The sequence below is a fragment of the Salvia miltiorrhiza genome, chromosome 8, assembly GCF_028751815.1.
Source record: "Salvia miltiorrhiza cultivar Shanhuang (shh) chromosome 8, IMPLAD_Smil_shh, whole genome shotgun sequence".
Lineage (NCBI taxonomy): Eukaryota > Viridiplantae > Streptophyta > Magnoliopsida > Lamiales > Lamiaceae > Salvia > Salvia miltiorrhiza.
The window spans coordinates 13,582,087-13,597,328 of record NC_080394.1 but is presented as its reverse complement, the minus strand read 5'-3'; the positions used below and the strand labels follow the sequence as shown (position 1 = coordinate 13,597,328).

At 38.9% G+C, this 15,242-nt stretch overlaps 2 protein-coding genes across 2 annotated transcripts; one reads left to right on the top strand and one right to left on the bottom strand.

The window, feature by feature from the left end:
* Window positions 1–291: 291 nt before the first annotated feature.
* LOC131001182 (glycerol-3-phosphate acyltransferase RAM2-like) lies at window positions 292–2,165 on the top strand. The gene is made up of 2 exons (XM_057927496.1): window positions 292–1,089; window positions 1,183–2,165. The coding sequence occupies exons 1-2, from the start codon at window positions 463–465 to the stop codon at window positions 2,059–2,061; spliced, it is 1,506 nt and encodes a 501-aa protein (XP_057783479.1). The 5' UTR covers window positions 292–462; the 3' UTR covers window positions 2,062–2,165.
* Window positions 2,166–7,454: 5,289 nt separating this feature from the next.
* Window positions 7,455–9,311, bottom strand: LOC131001181 (glycerol-3-phosphate acyltransferase RAM2-like). The gene is made up of 2 exons (XM_057927495.1): window positions 8,569–9,311; window positions 7,455–8,476 (listed from the first exon to the last, which is right to left on the bottom strand). Exons 1-2 carry the CDS (start codon window positions 9,190–9,192, stop codon window positions 7,598–7,600), a joined length of 1,503 nt encoding a protein of 500 aa, XP_057783478.1. The 5' UTR covers window positions 9,193–9,311; the 3' UTR covers window positions 7,455–7,597.
* Between the last annotated feature and the right edge of the window lie 5,931 nt (window positions 9,312–15,242).

The window sequence follows — 15,242 nt, the reverse complement described above, 5'->3', positions numbered from 1 at the left end:
AAGTAAATAAAGAAATTTAAAAATAATAATTTTTATTTTTTTAAAAAAAATTACAAAAGTAAAATAAAGAAATTTAAAAATTGCATAATAAGAAACTCGAACCCAAAATCTTAAGCATTGAACATTAATCACCTACCGGCTACCGCTAGCCCAACACACACTTTTCTACTAATTTTTTTTAATTAAACTATCAGTTTCCCATTATAGATCCTAAATAACGTTTAATGCATTCAAAAGGAAAATGTATTAAAACTGTGATCTGATATTAAAATTGCAACCTGAGAAGAATGAGCTAGATTGGCGGGTCCAATTGTTAAATTAGGACAAAAAGAAGTTTATAAACCCAATCTTCGTCATTACATCTTTGATACAACAACACATGATCTGCTTTGGCTTATATATTTATATATGTTGTAAAGTGTAACTTTGTAACCAAATAATTGTGGTAAACCACAAAGTCTCATGACAATGGCTAGCAGAGACAGATTAATCCCAACAATCTACGAATGCGACTCCAACAATCGACAAAATCACACCGTGGTTTCCGACATGGACGGAACGTTGCTGGTGGGCCGCAGCTCCTTCGCTTATTTCGCGTTGATTGCATTCGACGTGGGAGGAATCCTGCGGCTACTGCTGCTGCTGTTAGCGGCTCCGTTTGTCGGCCTTCTCTACTACTTCGTATCGGAATCTGCGGGCATTAAGGTGCTCATATTCGCCACGTTTGCAGGGGTGAAGGTGTCTTCGATCAAGTCGGCGGCGAGGGCCGTTCTTCCCAAGCATTACTCCGATGACTTGCACCCGGAGACGTGGCGCGTTTTCTCGTCGTGTGGGAGGAAATGTGTGCTCACTGCCAACCCAAGGATCATGGTTGAGCCTTTCTTGAACAACTATTTGGATGTCGACGTCGTTTTAGGCACCGAGATCTCGTCATTTAAGGGCGTCGCCACCGGTCTCGTGGCCGCCCCCGGCGTGCTTGTTGGGGAGAACAAGGCTGTTGCTCTTAGGAAAGCTTTTGGGGATCAAGAAATGCCTCATGTTGGAATGGGAGATAGGGATACAGATATTCCTTTCCTCAAATTGTGCAAGGTTTTTAAGTTAAATGCATTTATATTTCATCCAAAAAAATTGTAATGAGCTAGTGATGCTTGATCATTTCCTTAAATTTTTCAATGAATGCAGGAGAAATACATGGTGCCGGCGAGGCCCGGGACCCGGCCCGTGAGAGCGGAGACGCTGCCAAAGCCCGTGATATTCCACGACGGCCGGCTCGTCCAGAAACCGACACTATCCCGGGCTCTACTAATCACTCTATGGCTCCCATTTGGGATTATTTTATCAATTCTAAGAGTCTTCTTTCTTTCTTTACTCCCCATTTCAATAAGTCAGTCTGTCATGATTCTGCTGGGCTGCTCGGTCACAACCAAAGGAGTTCCCAAGCATTTCTCTGGCGGCAAGGGCGTGGTCTTCGTGTGCAACCACCGCACTGTCATCGACGCAGTTGTTGTCTCCGCCTGCCTCGGCCGCATGACCACCACCATCTCATACTCCGTCGCGAGCTTCACCGAGTTCATATCCCCGATCAAGACCTCGAAGCTCACGCGCAACCGCGCCACGGACGCCCGATTGATCGAGCAGATTTTGGATCAAGGGAAGTTCTTGGTGATGTGCCCCGAGGGCACCACGTGTCGGGAGCCCTACTTGCTTAGATTCTCGGCATTGTTTGCGGAGCTCACCGATCGCATCGTGCCGGTGGCCGTATCCATAAAAACGGGCATGTTTCACGGCTCCACGGCGCGAGGCCATAAATGGCTTGACCCTTTCTTCTACTACATGAACCCCATTCCCGCGTATGACGTCACGTTTTTGAATATGTTGCCGCCCGACCGGACTTGCAAGGCCGGAAAATCGAGCTTCGACGTCGCCAATAACGTTCAAGAAATGATCGCCAACACGTTGAGCTATACTTGTACCACTCTTACAAGGAAGGATAAGTATCGAGTGTTGGCAGGAACGGATGGCCTCGTCGACACCAAATCTGCATCCAAGGTTATTGCTTGATTGCTATTTCCCCATTTGTCAAAATTCCGGTCAATAACCTAAAGAATTTTTTCCGCTATATGTTTTGTACTTAATTATAAATAAAGAGGGTATTTTCATGACCATATTGAAATTGATGTTATATGCATATGTATAAGGATTCAATGAGAATTCACACATGAATAAATTCATTAATTTGGTTTGAGTAAATCAAATTAACACATAAACAAACACATTAGTTAAATGCACCGGTAATGTATGTGTTACATTAATTTGTCCATGTCGGGTGGTTCATGAACTTTATAATTGATTAATTTATTTATATTTATATTCTCATTTCTCATAAAAGATATCCATTCATATTAATGGATCAATTCTCTCTCTCTCTCTCTCTCTCTCTCTCTCTCTCTCTACCTTTGGGATTCGATCTCAGGACCACGAATTCATCCAACAAGGTTATGAATCAACTGTAGATCTTGATGATTTAAGGGCTGAAAATTGTTTATATTTTATATTTTAAGTTGTTTTTGTTTTAGCCTTCCTATATATATATATATATATATATATATATATATATGTAGGCAAAAGTTCAATGCAGAAGGCCTAAATGTAAGAGAGAAGAGAGAAGAAATCATATCCATCAATATTTAGCAATCTAATTAACGGTCTACAATTAAATCTATTTCATGCGTCCATATGATTAAAAAGGATAAGATTCGTTAATACCATAATTAATCTTTAACAAATCAAAATATTTTAGGAAGATTTCAATCAAGATACGTTTCTAACTGGAAACTTATAAAAGTTCAACACAATTTGAATGAACTTATTATATATTTATAATGAACTTATAACCATTTACAATGACCATTTCATATCATTGCATTTTTTGTTCGTTAAATATTGCATAAAAGTTCAACACAATTTGAATGAACTTATTATATATTTATAATGAACTTTGCGAAAAATCAGATGGTCTACAAATCTTTTTAAGGAACGAAATTCTTTATTAAGAACAGTTAGATTTGTTCCTTAATTATGAGTTTGTTCCTTAGATTTAGAAACCGAACAAACAATGCTGAAATAGAAATTTTATTAAAAAGAAAAAGAAAAAAAGAGAGACCAGATACAAAGGAAGCAAGCAAAAGCACCCGCAAGAAACCCCGGGTAACCAAAAAACAAACTAAGACTAAGAGAACATTTTAAGAGGGTCGTCCTCGTCTAAATCGTCCTCTTCATCGTCCAACATATCGCCCCATTTTTTCTTCATTTTTGAAGAGGCCACAACCGACATAGCATGGGCTGCATCGGTAGAGTTAGAGGAGTTGATCACAAAGTTTTGCAGTATATGTCCTCGAGACTGAGCATACTTCACTTTATTCAGGAACTCCACAGGCGAAGAAGTGTCAAGACCTGGGCCATGCATATCGTCACGGCGTGCTGAGTTTTGGAAATCCGAAGACATGCCATTGATTATGATACGACGGAGCCTGTGCTTGATAGAAGAATCAGAAACTCTCCCCTTCTTGGTGATAGCCCCTTTCGGACGCCCTCGTGTACGAGAAATGGGTCCTGTCGTCCCAGTCAAAGTTAGCACAGCGTTGTTGTCAGTCACAACAGCAAGTGGCTGAACAATCAGAGGTGCAGAACTCCTCTCGTATTCCTGCTCAACTACCTCAATTTGGCTCTTTTCGTCTTTTAACCAATGGTGTTCCATATCCTTTCTACCCTGACTGTCCTGAGGGATGCAAGCATCTGAAGCTCGGTCTCCATCAGAAGGCGGCTTGTCCATGTTATCATCACCAACAAGTCTCTGTTCATCTTGCAACTCTAGAGAAACCAACACAGCAAAGGGATTGGATGAGGTAGGAGAGTCTGAAGAAGAGTTCAGTTTCTGTCCAAACTCAGGAATTTCCTTTCCAGCCCATGCTGGAGTTTCCTGATTTTCGGTGTAGGGACGAGGATGAACCCTGTGGTCATCTACCTTGGACTGACGACGTTCCTCGGTCGTGGTCGTTTTATTTCTTCTGCATTCGTTAGAATTATGTCCCACAACATTGCAGACGGAGCAGTAATAAGGCAAATTCTCATATCCAAACTTGACAGTAAAATCAATATCGCCACACTTAATATCTAAAGCTTCAGGAATATCAGCCGAAACATCTAACTCAACAAGAATTCTAGCAAAGTGACCCACATGAGCCTGTGCAGACTGACCATCAATCAAGATAGGCGTACCCACTTCTCGTGCGACCCCGGAAAGAACCTCTGGGTGCCAATATTCATGTGGCAAGTTAAAGATTCTAATCCATACCTGAACCAGGGTAGAATTCGCTTTGTAGGGATCAAAATTCGGCACCCAAGCTTGGAGATGGAGTATACCTGAGCGTAAACGCCAAGTCGTTTTAGCGAAAGCCGCTGCCCTATCCTCGTCGGTGGTGAAATTAAAAGTGAAGTAACCTTTTCCGAGCGGATGAATCGACCAACCAGCAGCCGGTTTCCAAAGCTGCTGAAGTTCCTCCCAAAGATCCGCTGCAAACCGAGGTGACTCACCTTTGCGGAGGATCAGCCGGCCGTGAATCGCATGGGCGAAACGCTGGACTTGTCTTTGGTGGAAAGATGGCTCTAAAACAAGGCAACGTTTGAGATCCACCAACTCTGGTCGGAGGATTGTATAGTCATGAGCGGGGACGTCCCTAGGCTTGGAAACTTGCTCTGTCGGACTGCCCTCCCTAGCTTTCAGTTTATCTGCAAAAGAGGCTTTCGGCGGCACCTTCGGAGCAGACAGCGGACTGGCCACTTTCGGATGGGCAGTCCCGATCGAGCGAGGCGGGATCAGGCCGTTAGGACCATCGGCCTGAGAAGAGACGCCGACAGTATGGGAAGTCATCACCGCAGCGATTTCCGGGAACGAAACATCAGCAGTAACTCTAGCAGCCTCCGCCGAACGATCTGTGACAGTGATGCTCGGAGGAGATTGTTTGTTGAAGATCCGCTCCGCAGGCGACGCACCAGCAGGCGGAGCAGCAACACCCGAACTTCGATCCAGAGAAGCGGTCTCGGAGTGCTCTCCTACAACCACGGAGTAACGAGGAGTATTTTGGAGAAAATTGTTAGAGACGACCGGCAGATTGAGCGCCCCTCTGTCGCCCTGTGAACTAAGTCCACCGGAAACCAAAGACAACGGCGGGAACCAACCAACGCTCGAGGGGCCATAAAGAACTTAAGAGTGTTTATACACAAACAATGAATAATATACATAAAGAACTTTGTTCCTTAATTAAGAACCATTAGATTTGTATAGATTAAGGGTTGAGATTCCTTCTTACTTCTTAATCTAAAAGGTTCTTCTCAATAGAAGCTAATATATATATATATATATATATATATATATATATAGGGGTGGGCTAAAATAAAAACACTCTTAAGTGTATAAAATATAAACGTTTCTTAATGTACGAATTTTATGTAGAACACGTATGAATTTATCCAACACAGTTACGAATTGCGAAAAATAATTTTTTGTTACTTTTGGAATTCGAACTCAGGACCACGAATTCATCCAACAGGGTTACGAATCAGCTGAAAATAATTTATATACACTTAAGAGTGTTTTTATTCTAGCCCTCCCCTATATATATATATATATATATATATATATATATAGAGAGAGAGAGAGAGAGAGATCACTTACGTTTAACCCACATTAGAGTTATTTTTCTATTTCGTATATTTATTTTTATTCTAATATCACATAAATTATTATTGAGATTATTTATTTATAAATACATAAAAATCAAAGTTCAAGATTTTTATTTTATTTGAAATTAAGAAAAAAATGAAAAAATCAAACTTTGATTTATGTAGTTTTTAAAATTAACAATAACTTATGGGCATTGGAATCAAAATAAATATATAAAACAAAAGGAATAACTGGGCTCAATGTGAACAGTACTCTCATAAGATATTCAAATAAAATATGTACATAATATGACATTTCTCTATATATATTTCAATTTTAGTAGGCACTCATAATATACTCATGTAGTGTGTAGCCTGTAGGTGATTGAAGAATAATACTTCAAATTAATTTCTACCTCGATCGCTAGTCCCGTTACTAAAAATGCAAATGATTTAATTTTAGATATTCATTTTCAACTGTTTGATTTTGCAATAATTTTACTAAGAAATTCAAAATGTATGTATCAATACATGCACTACAAAAAAAAAAAAAAAAATCACTAGTGACATGAGGCTTGATAGCTATTATGTGTGTCATAAAAATTAATGACATTTGATGTAGCTAATCACTAATAATTACACTTTCAAACGTCACTAATTTTTATGAGACGAATAATATAGTTAGGCAGTGGCTTAATGCTCACCAAACCCTACACGTACACTACATACCAAAGTAACTCTAGATTCTAAAATACTTTATAATTAAGAGCGATATGATTTGATTGAGCACCTTTGGGCACGTTTCGGACCTCTAGGGCCAGAGTAGTTAATTTTTATGAATTGTTTTTATTTTATTTAAGTTTTATGTAATATTTAGGATTATATAATTAATGCAATTTAAATTTGAAATAAATTGTGTTATTAAAATTATGCAATAAAATTTAAATGAAAAACATAAAATCAAAACTAATATTATCAAGTAGGCTATCAAGGAACCCCAATACAACACTACCTACTCAATAACACAAACACTATCAAGTAGGCTATCAAGGAACCCCATTGCGGATGCTCTTATAACCATTAAAAATATGTCCCTACCTATAGATTATAAAAGCATATCATGATTACCAAAAACAGCCTATAAGGCTGCATATTTCCGAGGATTATAGACTTAAAGTGCGGTCAATTAATTATCCATATTAACTTAAATAATTATGTATTCATTAATTGTCTTGGTAGACATCGAATGAGGTTTTCATGCATGTTAATAAAAATGGAGGTGGTCTTGGGTACACCCGGGTGTACCGTACAACCGGGTCACACCTTCACTTAAATTTTAACCCGCACTCTGATTTGAACCCATATCCTGACCCAACTCATATAAATAACACTATTTTGGGTACGAGTCAACCCGGTTGTACGATACACCCAGGTGTACCCAAGATTTTGTGTTAAAAATGAATACGACATATAGGTTGCATATCTTATTTCAAGGATTTTTCCCATTGAATTTTCGTTAAAAAGATTTTAATGAGGCTCAACCATAATTAGCGTCTCTGTGCTTTCAAGGGTTTGCTAGGTTTTCTTTTTCATTTTTCTCTTTTTATATAATTTTTATTTCAACAATGTGTTACATTAATTTATTCACACTGAATTAATGAAATTATCCATGTGTAAATTCTCATTGAATCCTTATATATATAGACATGCGAATAATAACATCAATTTCAATATGATCATGAAAATACAGTACTCTTTATTTATAATGAAGTACAAAACATATAGCAGAACAAATTAATCGTTTAGGCCATAGTTATCTTGTTAGGTGTAATTGAGCGTAGTAGTTGATGAATTTTGAGAGATGAGGAAATAGCAATCAAGCAATAACCTTGGATGTAGATTTGGTGTCGACGAGGCCATCCGTTCCTGCCAACACTCGATACTTATCTTTCCTTGTAAGAGTGGTACAAGTATAGCTCAACGTGTTGGCGATCATTTCTTGAACGTTATTGGCGACGTCGAAGCTCGATTTTCCGGCCTTGCAAGTCCGGTCGGGTGGCAACATATTCAAAAACGTGACTTCATATGCGGGAAAAGGGTTCATGTAGTAGAAGAAAGGGTCGAGCCATTTATGGCCTCGCGCCGTGGAGCCGTGGAACATACCCGTCTTTATGGATATGGCCACCGGCACAATGCGATCAGTGAGCTCCGCAAACAATGCCGAGAATCTAAGCAAATAGGGCTCCCGACACGTGGTGCCCTCGGGGCACATCACCAAGAATTTCCCTTGATCCAAAATCTGCTGGATCAACCGGGCGTCCGTGGCGCGGTCGCGCGTGAGCCTTGAGGTCTTGATCGGGGATATGATCTCGGTGAAGCGTGCGACGGAGTAGGAGACGGTGGTGGTCATGCGGCGGAGGCCGCCGGAGACCATGGCCGCGTCAATGACGGTGCGGTGGTTGCACACGAAGACCACGCCCTTGCCGCCGGAGAAATGCTTGGGAGCTCCTCTGATTGTCACCGAGCAGCCTAACAGAATCATGTAGCGATGACCTATTGAAATGGGGAGTAAAGAAAGAAAGAAGACTCGTAGAATTGATAGAATAATCCCAAATGGGAGCCATAGAGTGATTAGTAGAGCCCGGGATAGTGTTGGTTTCTGGACGAGCCGGCCGTCGTGGAATATCACGGGCTTTGGCAGCGTCTCCGCTCTCACGGGCCGGGTCCCGGGCCTCGCCGGCACCATGTATTTCTCCTGCATTCATTGAAAAATTTAAGGAAATGATCAAGCATCACTAGCTAATTCCAATTTTTTCGATGAAATATAAATGCATTTAACTTAAAAACCTTGCACAATTTGAGGAAAGGAATATCTGTATCCCTATCTCCCATTCCAACATGAGGCATTTCTTGATCCCCAAAAGCTTTCCTAAGAGCAACAGCCTTGTTCTCCCCAACAAGCACGCCGGGGGCGGCCACGAGACCGGTGGCGATGCCCTTAAACGACGAGATCTCGGTGCCTAAAACGACGTTGACTTCCAAATAGTTGTTCAAGAAAGGCTCAACCATGATCCTTGGGTTGGCAGTGAGCACACATTTCCTCCCACACGACGAGAAAACGCGCCACGTCTCCGGGTGCAAATCATCGGAGTAATGCTTGGGAAGAACGGCCCTCGCCGCCGACTTGATCGAAGACACCTTCACCCCTGCAAACGTGGCGAATATGAGCACCTTAATGCCCGCAGATTCCGATACGAAGTAGTAGAGAAGGCCGACAAACGGAGCCGCTAACAGCAGCAGCAGCAGCCGCAGGATTCCTCCCACGTCGAATGCAATCAACGCGAAATAAGCGAAGGAGCTGCGGCCCACCAGCAACGTTCCGTCCATGTCGGAAACCACGGTGTGATTTTGTCGATTGTTGGAGTCGCATTCGTAGATTGTTGGGATTCTGTCTCTGCTAGCCATTGTCATGAGACTTTGTGGTTTACCACAATTATTTGGTTACAAAGTTACACATTACAACATATATAAATATATAAGCGAAAGTGTTGTTGTATCAAGGAAGTAATGACGAAGATCTCAGGTTGCAATTTTACTATCAGATCACAGTTTTAATACATGTTCCTTTTGAATGCATTAAACGTTATTTAGGATCTATAATGGCAAACTGATAGTTTAATTAAAAAAATTAGTAGAAAAGTGTGTGTTGGTCTAGCGGCAGCCGGTAGGTGGTTAATGTTCAAGGCTTAAGATTTTGGGTTCGAGTTTCTTATTATGCAATTTTTAAATTTCTTTATTTACTTCTGTAATTTACTCCCTCCGTCCCATGAAACAAGACCAAGTTTTATTTTTGGTCTGTCCCACGAAATAAAATTAGTTTCTAAAAATAGCAAAAAATTTACTCTTTATTCACTTTTTAACATACCACACTTAACACACAAAATATCGTGCCGAAAAAACTAGGTCTTGCTTCATGAGACGGAGGGAGTATTAAAAAAATTACAAGTAGCAAGTAACTGGCTACGTATCAACCTCAAACTTAACAATGTAATTAAATTAGTTTAATATCTTTACATAATAATACACAGCTTTGGAATTGATGATGCACTTAATTTTTCCTACTCGTGGACCGGAAATTAAAGAATAGAGCAGCCTAACCTAGCCTCTGTAGCCATTTAGTGGGGGGAATTGTTTTTTTTTACTTGGTGGAGTTGGAGAAGGGAGCAGTGGGGTTTGAACTCGGGATCTTCACTGTTCACGCATAGGAGATCGCACCGCTTGATGTCCCCTTGGGGAGAACGTTATATGGTATTGTGCCAGTTCAACCTGTCCATTCATTTACAAAAACGAACCTAATAAGTACATTGATCACGAGCAAATAAGCTCGTTTTCACGGCCAAAGCGGAAGCTTACCTGATATCCATCAAAATCGCAGTAGAAAGGGCACACCCCATCCCGAATGTTGGCGTTATCATTATAAGCCCCGCGGTAGCTGTCCGCGTAGTTGAAAACTCTGGTGGAGGTCCGCAGCAGTGTCTCGGCGTATCCAAGATCGGACGCTTGGAACGCCATGGAGGCGGCGGCTAACGCTGCCGCCGTCTCCCCGGCTACGTCTGACGCTGGATTCGGAGCCTCCACGACGTAGACTGTTCTAGGGGTGTCCATATCCTCTGGCCTTTCCCAACAGTTGTTGATATGTTATCAGAAAAGAGACAGCTTCGAGTGTGCCTAACTCCAGTAAGTGAGAGAATAATCAGGAGAGGAAAAGGATAATTTCATTCAAGTTACCCTAACTCTGTTACAAGGGTACTGATAAATAAGCAAAAATGGGCGACAAGCCCATTGCCACTGACACTAACAAACTCTAGCAGCTGAAAGGAAAGAGACAGCTAATGAGGGGACCATTTACTGAAGAGCTGCTCTCTATTTCATAACATAGTCTCTGAACCTTGAAGGTAAAGCTTTCTTGCGTGTGGGCTTCTCAATTGCAGCTGGGCCATCCTTGTTTGGGCTTGCCTCTCCAACAACTCATGTAGCATCCTTATTCTGGAGCCCATCTTCATTAGATCCAGTAGGTGTAACAGTTGTGGTCAGCAATCGGATCCCCTACCTAAAAATGGTTGGGATTGAAATATTTACTAACAAAATCTAAGTTACCACAACCAAAATAAATTCCAAATTCCGATTGGTTCGTGCAGTAGATGTTGGATGGTGTCACATTAAATTCAAGCATAACTTTTGAATATGCTAAATGATAGCCTAATCGATACAGTTAGCCAATAATTTTACTTAATGATGGTAATGCTAAAACGAGATCTCCCTTTTCTCCATATATTACCAACAAATACTTTACAAGATTGCTCGAACCTGAGACCACACACGCACACTAATATCTTCTATTTTCTAAATAAGTACTAAACAAACACATTATATTTAGTCAAGATAAAAAAAATTAAAGTAAAATTTTCCCGCCACTAGGATTAGAGGGAAAGGATTGCGAATTGTTCGATATTAAGTCAATGATGAATCCTTTTAGTAATTAAAAAAAAGTTTAATGATAAATTGGCTCCGGATTTGGGTTAACGATCAAGATTTGGATCGGGTCACAATTGGATCCAAATCGATCTAACCCGCATGTATGATAGTGCTCAGCGTATGACAACATTTGCACTAAATTAATAACTAAAAATAAATTCATCCAATTCAAATACGACGTAAGATTTTTATAAATAAGAGTAGTGCTATTTGGACAAAATTTGTCCGGACAAAAATAAGGTTAATTTTTAAAAAAATAAATTTATTTATAAATTTTGATTCAAGTTTAAAAGGATTTAGTTAGTTTTATTGTTTTCTCCATATTGTAGTTTTTTCATAATTTTTTAACCTTCTTTTTATTTTTTGTTATTTTATTTGTAGTTTGTGTACTTTAAAAATAATAATAATTAAAAAGATTATTAAAAAATTGCAAAAAAATTACAATATAAAGAAAACAATAAAATTAACTAAATTCTATTTTATTTTGAATAAAAAATTTTAAATAAATTTATTTTATAAAGTATTTCATCATATTTTGTCCGGACAAATTTTGTCCAAATAGCATTATTGTATAAATAAACGCGACACCCACTATCCTGCATATTAAAATCGAACGGCGTGATACTTATGGAAAATTGAGCCTTTTCTTTTCTTCAATTTTGATGCAATATTCGGTGCATTCACTATATAAAAAATTCGAGCAATTTCTGCGAGTGGGACCCAATAAGTGATGAGATGAGGTGCAGAGAAACCATTTCGACTAAAACTAGCAACATGTCACCGTTGATCTATTACCTTAATTTTTGGCGAATAACAAGTCATTTTCGATCGCACCGCGTCACGATTATGAAATGAGCTATGATGATCAAAATGATAAAAATTGAAAAGATTGGGATAGATTTTATAAAATGGACAAAGGTTGGATAGGTTTCATGATTCTATTTATTTATTTATCAAATGCTGTATAAATTCAAATGCGTGTTATTATTTTTTATTTTTTTCATTTATTTATTTATTTTGAGAAATTTTGAAATTAGAAACAAGTAGGCGCCGACACGGCGGGTGGCGACAGTTAAAATTCACATGCAGCAAGAAATGTGAGTCTCATTACTGTACCTGCCAAGAGTAGGTTTTTGGCACTTTTTATTTTTCTTAATTTTCACTTTTTTTTTTTTTTGGTAATATTAAATTCCAATAAGTTTTGTTTTTTCTTTTTTGTTGGGCTGCATTTAGTTGTACGACTCTTTAATGGATCATCATTTTGGCTTTTAATGGATCATCATAAGGGGTGGAATTAAAAGTATATTTTATGGCAACGCCTTATGAGATAAACCGCCGCACAATTAAAATTTGACACCTTTCGCTATTTCATGATCCAATTGTATCTTTCTATTTTGGAGAATATTGTTAACAAATTTTTCATTTGCGTGAATATCAGACATTATTCCAAATTTCAACGGAAACAAACTAAATTTAAGAGTGATGCTAAGGCGGCGAGAGTGAACCCCCGGTGTCTGTGGAGGGTCATCTTTATTTATCATGTAGCCCAAAATGGAAAAACGTTCATGTTTTTGTGAGACGGAGGGAGTATTTAACTTATTTTAAAAATAAAAATAAGATTTAATTATTTTATTGTATTTTCTACCTTGTAATTATTTTTTTGCAACTTCTTAATTTTTTATTAAAAAATAAAATAAAAAATGCAAAAAAAAGTACAATATAGACAGTATAGTAAAATAATCAAATCTTAGTTTTATTTAAAAAATAAATTAAATAAAACAATTTTTTTCCTATTGAACTAGTTTATGGATGGCCGCAATATGGCTACATAAATTTCTAATCATGTCGCACATTAGTAATAAAATAAAGAAGTCATGTGTTTCTGTGTCTGTCATAAAATGATTAATACCATAAGTCTAAGATTTCAGATACGAATTCATCGTCACGCAATATTTTAGAATATTTATTTAATTATAAAATTATAATAATAATGTTTTATGACATAAATAAAATCATTTAGCTAGCTTCTATTTTTAGAAACTATCAATCTAAAATTTTAAAAATCGTTTATTTCAATTCTGTCTACATTCTTTGTTTTTTTTAGGGGTTAATGCCCATAAATCCTGTAACTATTAGGGATTTCGCGTTTTGCATCACGTACAGAATTTCAGCCACAGTATATCACAACTAAACACCCTATCGCGTTTTGCACCCTATTTAATTATCCGGCGAAATTCAAGCTGAGTTGGCAGCCGGACATATCTACGTGTCATTTATTTCCGATAATTAAAGCGACATTGTTTTGCCTCATGTCGAATTGATATTAGTAATCACTAAACGACGTCGTTTTCCTGTAATTCAAAATAAGAACCCTAATTGTTTAACTAGGGCTCCTTTGTGTTTTATCATACATTTCCGAAGAGCCCCAGTGAAAATCATCAATGGAGAATTCATCGGCCTCCTCGCAATCGTCCCCCAAGGTGAGTTGAGGTGCGACCACGATCTTCCAGTGGAGCATTTCACATCCAAGACCGAGTTGAACCCTTTTCGGAGGTTCTACTGCTGCCGAATTCGTGATATTGAAGATTGTGGTGTTTGGCACTGGATAGATCCAGAGCTCACTTCGCACTACAAGAGCTGTTTCCACAATTTGCAGGTTCAAAGAAATAGAGCCCGTCAGCTTCTTGACATAAATGGCATGAGGCCACAAGTGGAATCATTGACGTTGGAAGCTTCTGCGTTGAAGGAAGAACTTGCCCTTCAAGTTGAAGCCTTTCGAGAGCTCAAGAAGCAGAATGCTGCAATGGAGGTGATGATGGCAAAATTTCACAGGAAGAATAGGATTTTCTTGGTGTTCTTGTTATTGTTGGGTGTGTGGATTTATCTATGAACAAATAGTGGGTTTTAAGCATTTCAAGCAGTAGGGTCCTGTAGTATTAGTAAATGTAGTAGGTTAGAAGCATTTCAATTTCAAGTAGTATGTAATGAATGATCTATGTTCTTATGAATGAACAAATTTTTCAATGAAGAAGATATTGTGGATGAACAAAACGATTTTCTTCATATATGAACTGCATTCATGTACTGCCATTTAGTCCAACATAATGGCAGTTTTAGCATAAAAAAAAAAAACTAACAGATTGTCAGCAAAATGAAAACCAGAACCAGGTCCTATTGTACCAAACATTACAAAATAAGTTCAAATTTTTTTCAAGCCTACATCTAAGTGTTGGCTGATTCTTGAGTGTTTCTCACATCTTGCACTACATCACTTATTGCCTCATTTGTAGCCCCACTTCTTGCACCTCCATCTCTTCTTGCACTGCCATAAGTGCCTTTCTCTGCTGTGTAGACTCCACTCCTCAATGCAGCCCTTCTTGCTTCAGACATGGTAGAGACAGGGGCAGTAGATTTCTTTGTTACTCCACTTGATTGATTCACCCCTTGCTTTCTTTGGCCTACCTCGGAGCTTCTGAAAATCAAAGTGCTTAGTAGATTTAAGATAGTGTTCTGTAATTAAATAAGTAGAATGTAACAGCCCTTACCTTTTGTGGCTCAGTGGTTTGCTCAGCAGATGGCATAGTCATATTTTGGCAATTCCTTGTATTATGGCCTTCTTGCTTGCATCTCCCACAATGCATGGCCACACCATGCTTGCTGAGCCGCTTGCCTTCCCTCTCTTCCATTGCCCTGACCCGTTTCTTCTTCGGTCTGCCAGCTCTCTTTGTGAAACTTGGAGGCTTCACTTTTTCACCATCTACATCAGGCCACATTTGTGGCCCTCTAATGGGCTGCAAACCTTCTTCATATGCCAGTAGGTATCTCACCAAAGAGTAGTAATCGTTGACATAGTCACATACATCCAGGTTCATGTAATGAACCACAGCTAAAACATGAATACATGGAATACCAGACAAATTCCAAACTCTACAGGTGCAACTTCTATCATTAAGACTAACAACAAATTTTTCAGCAAAATGATGCAC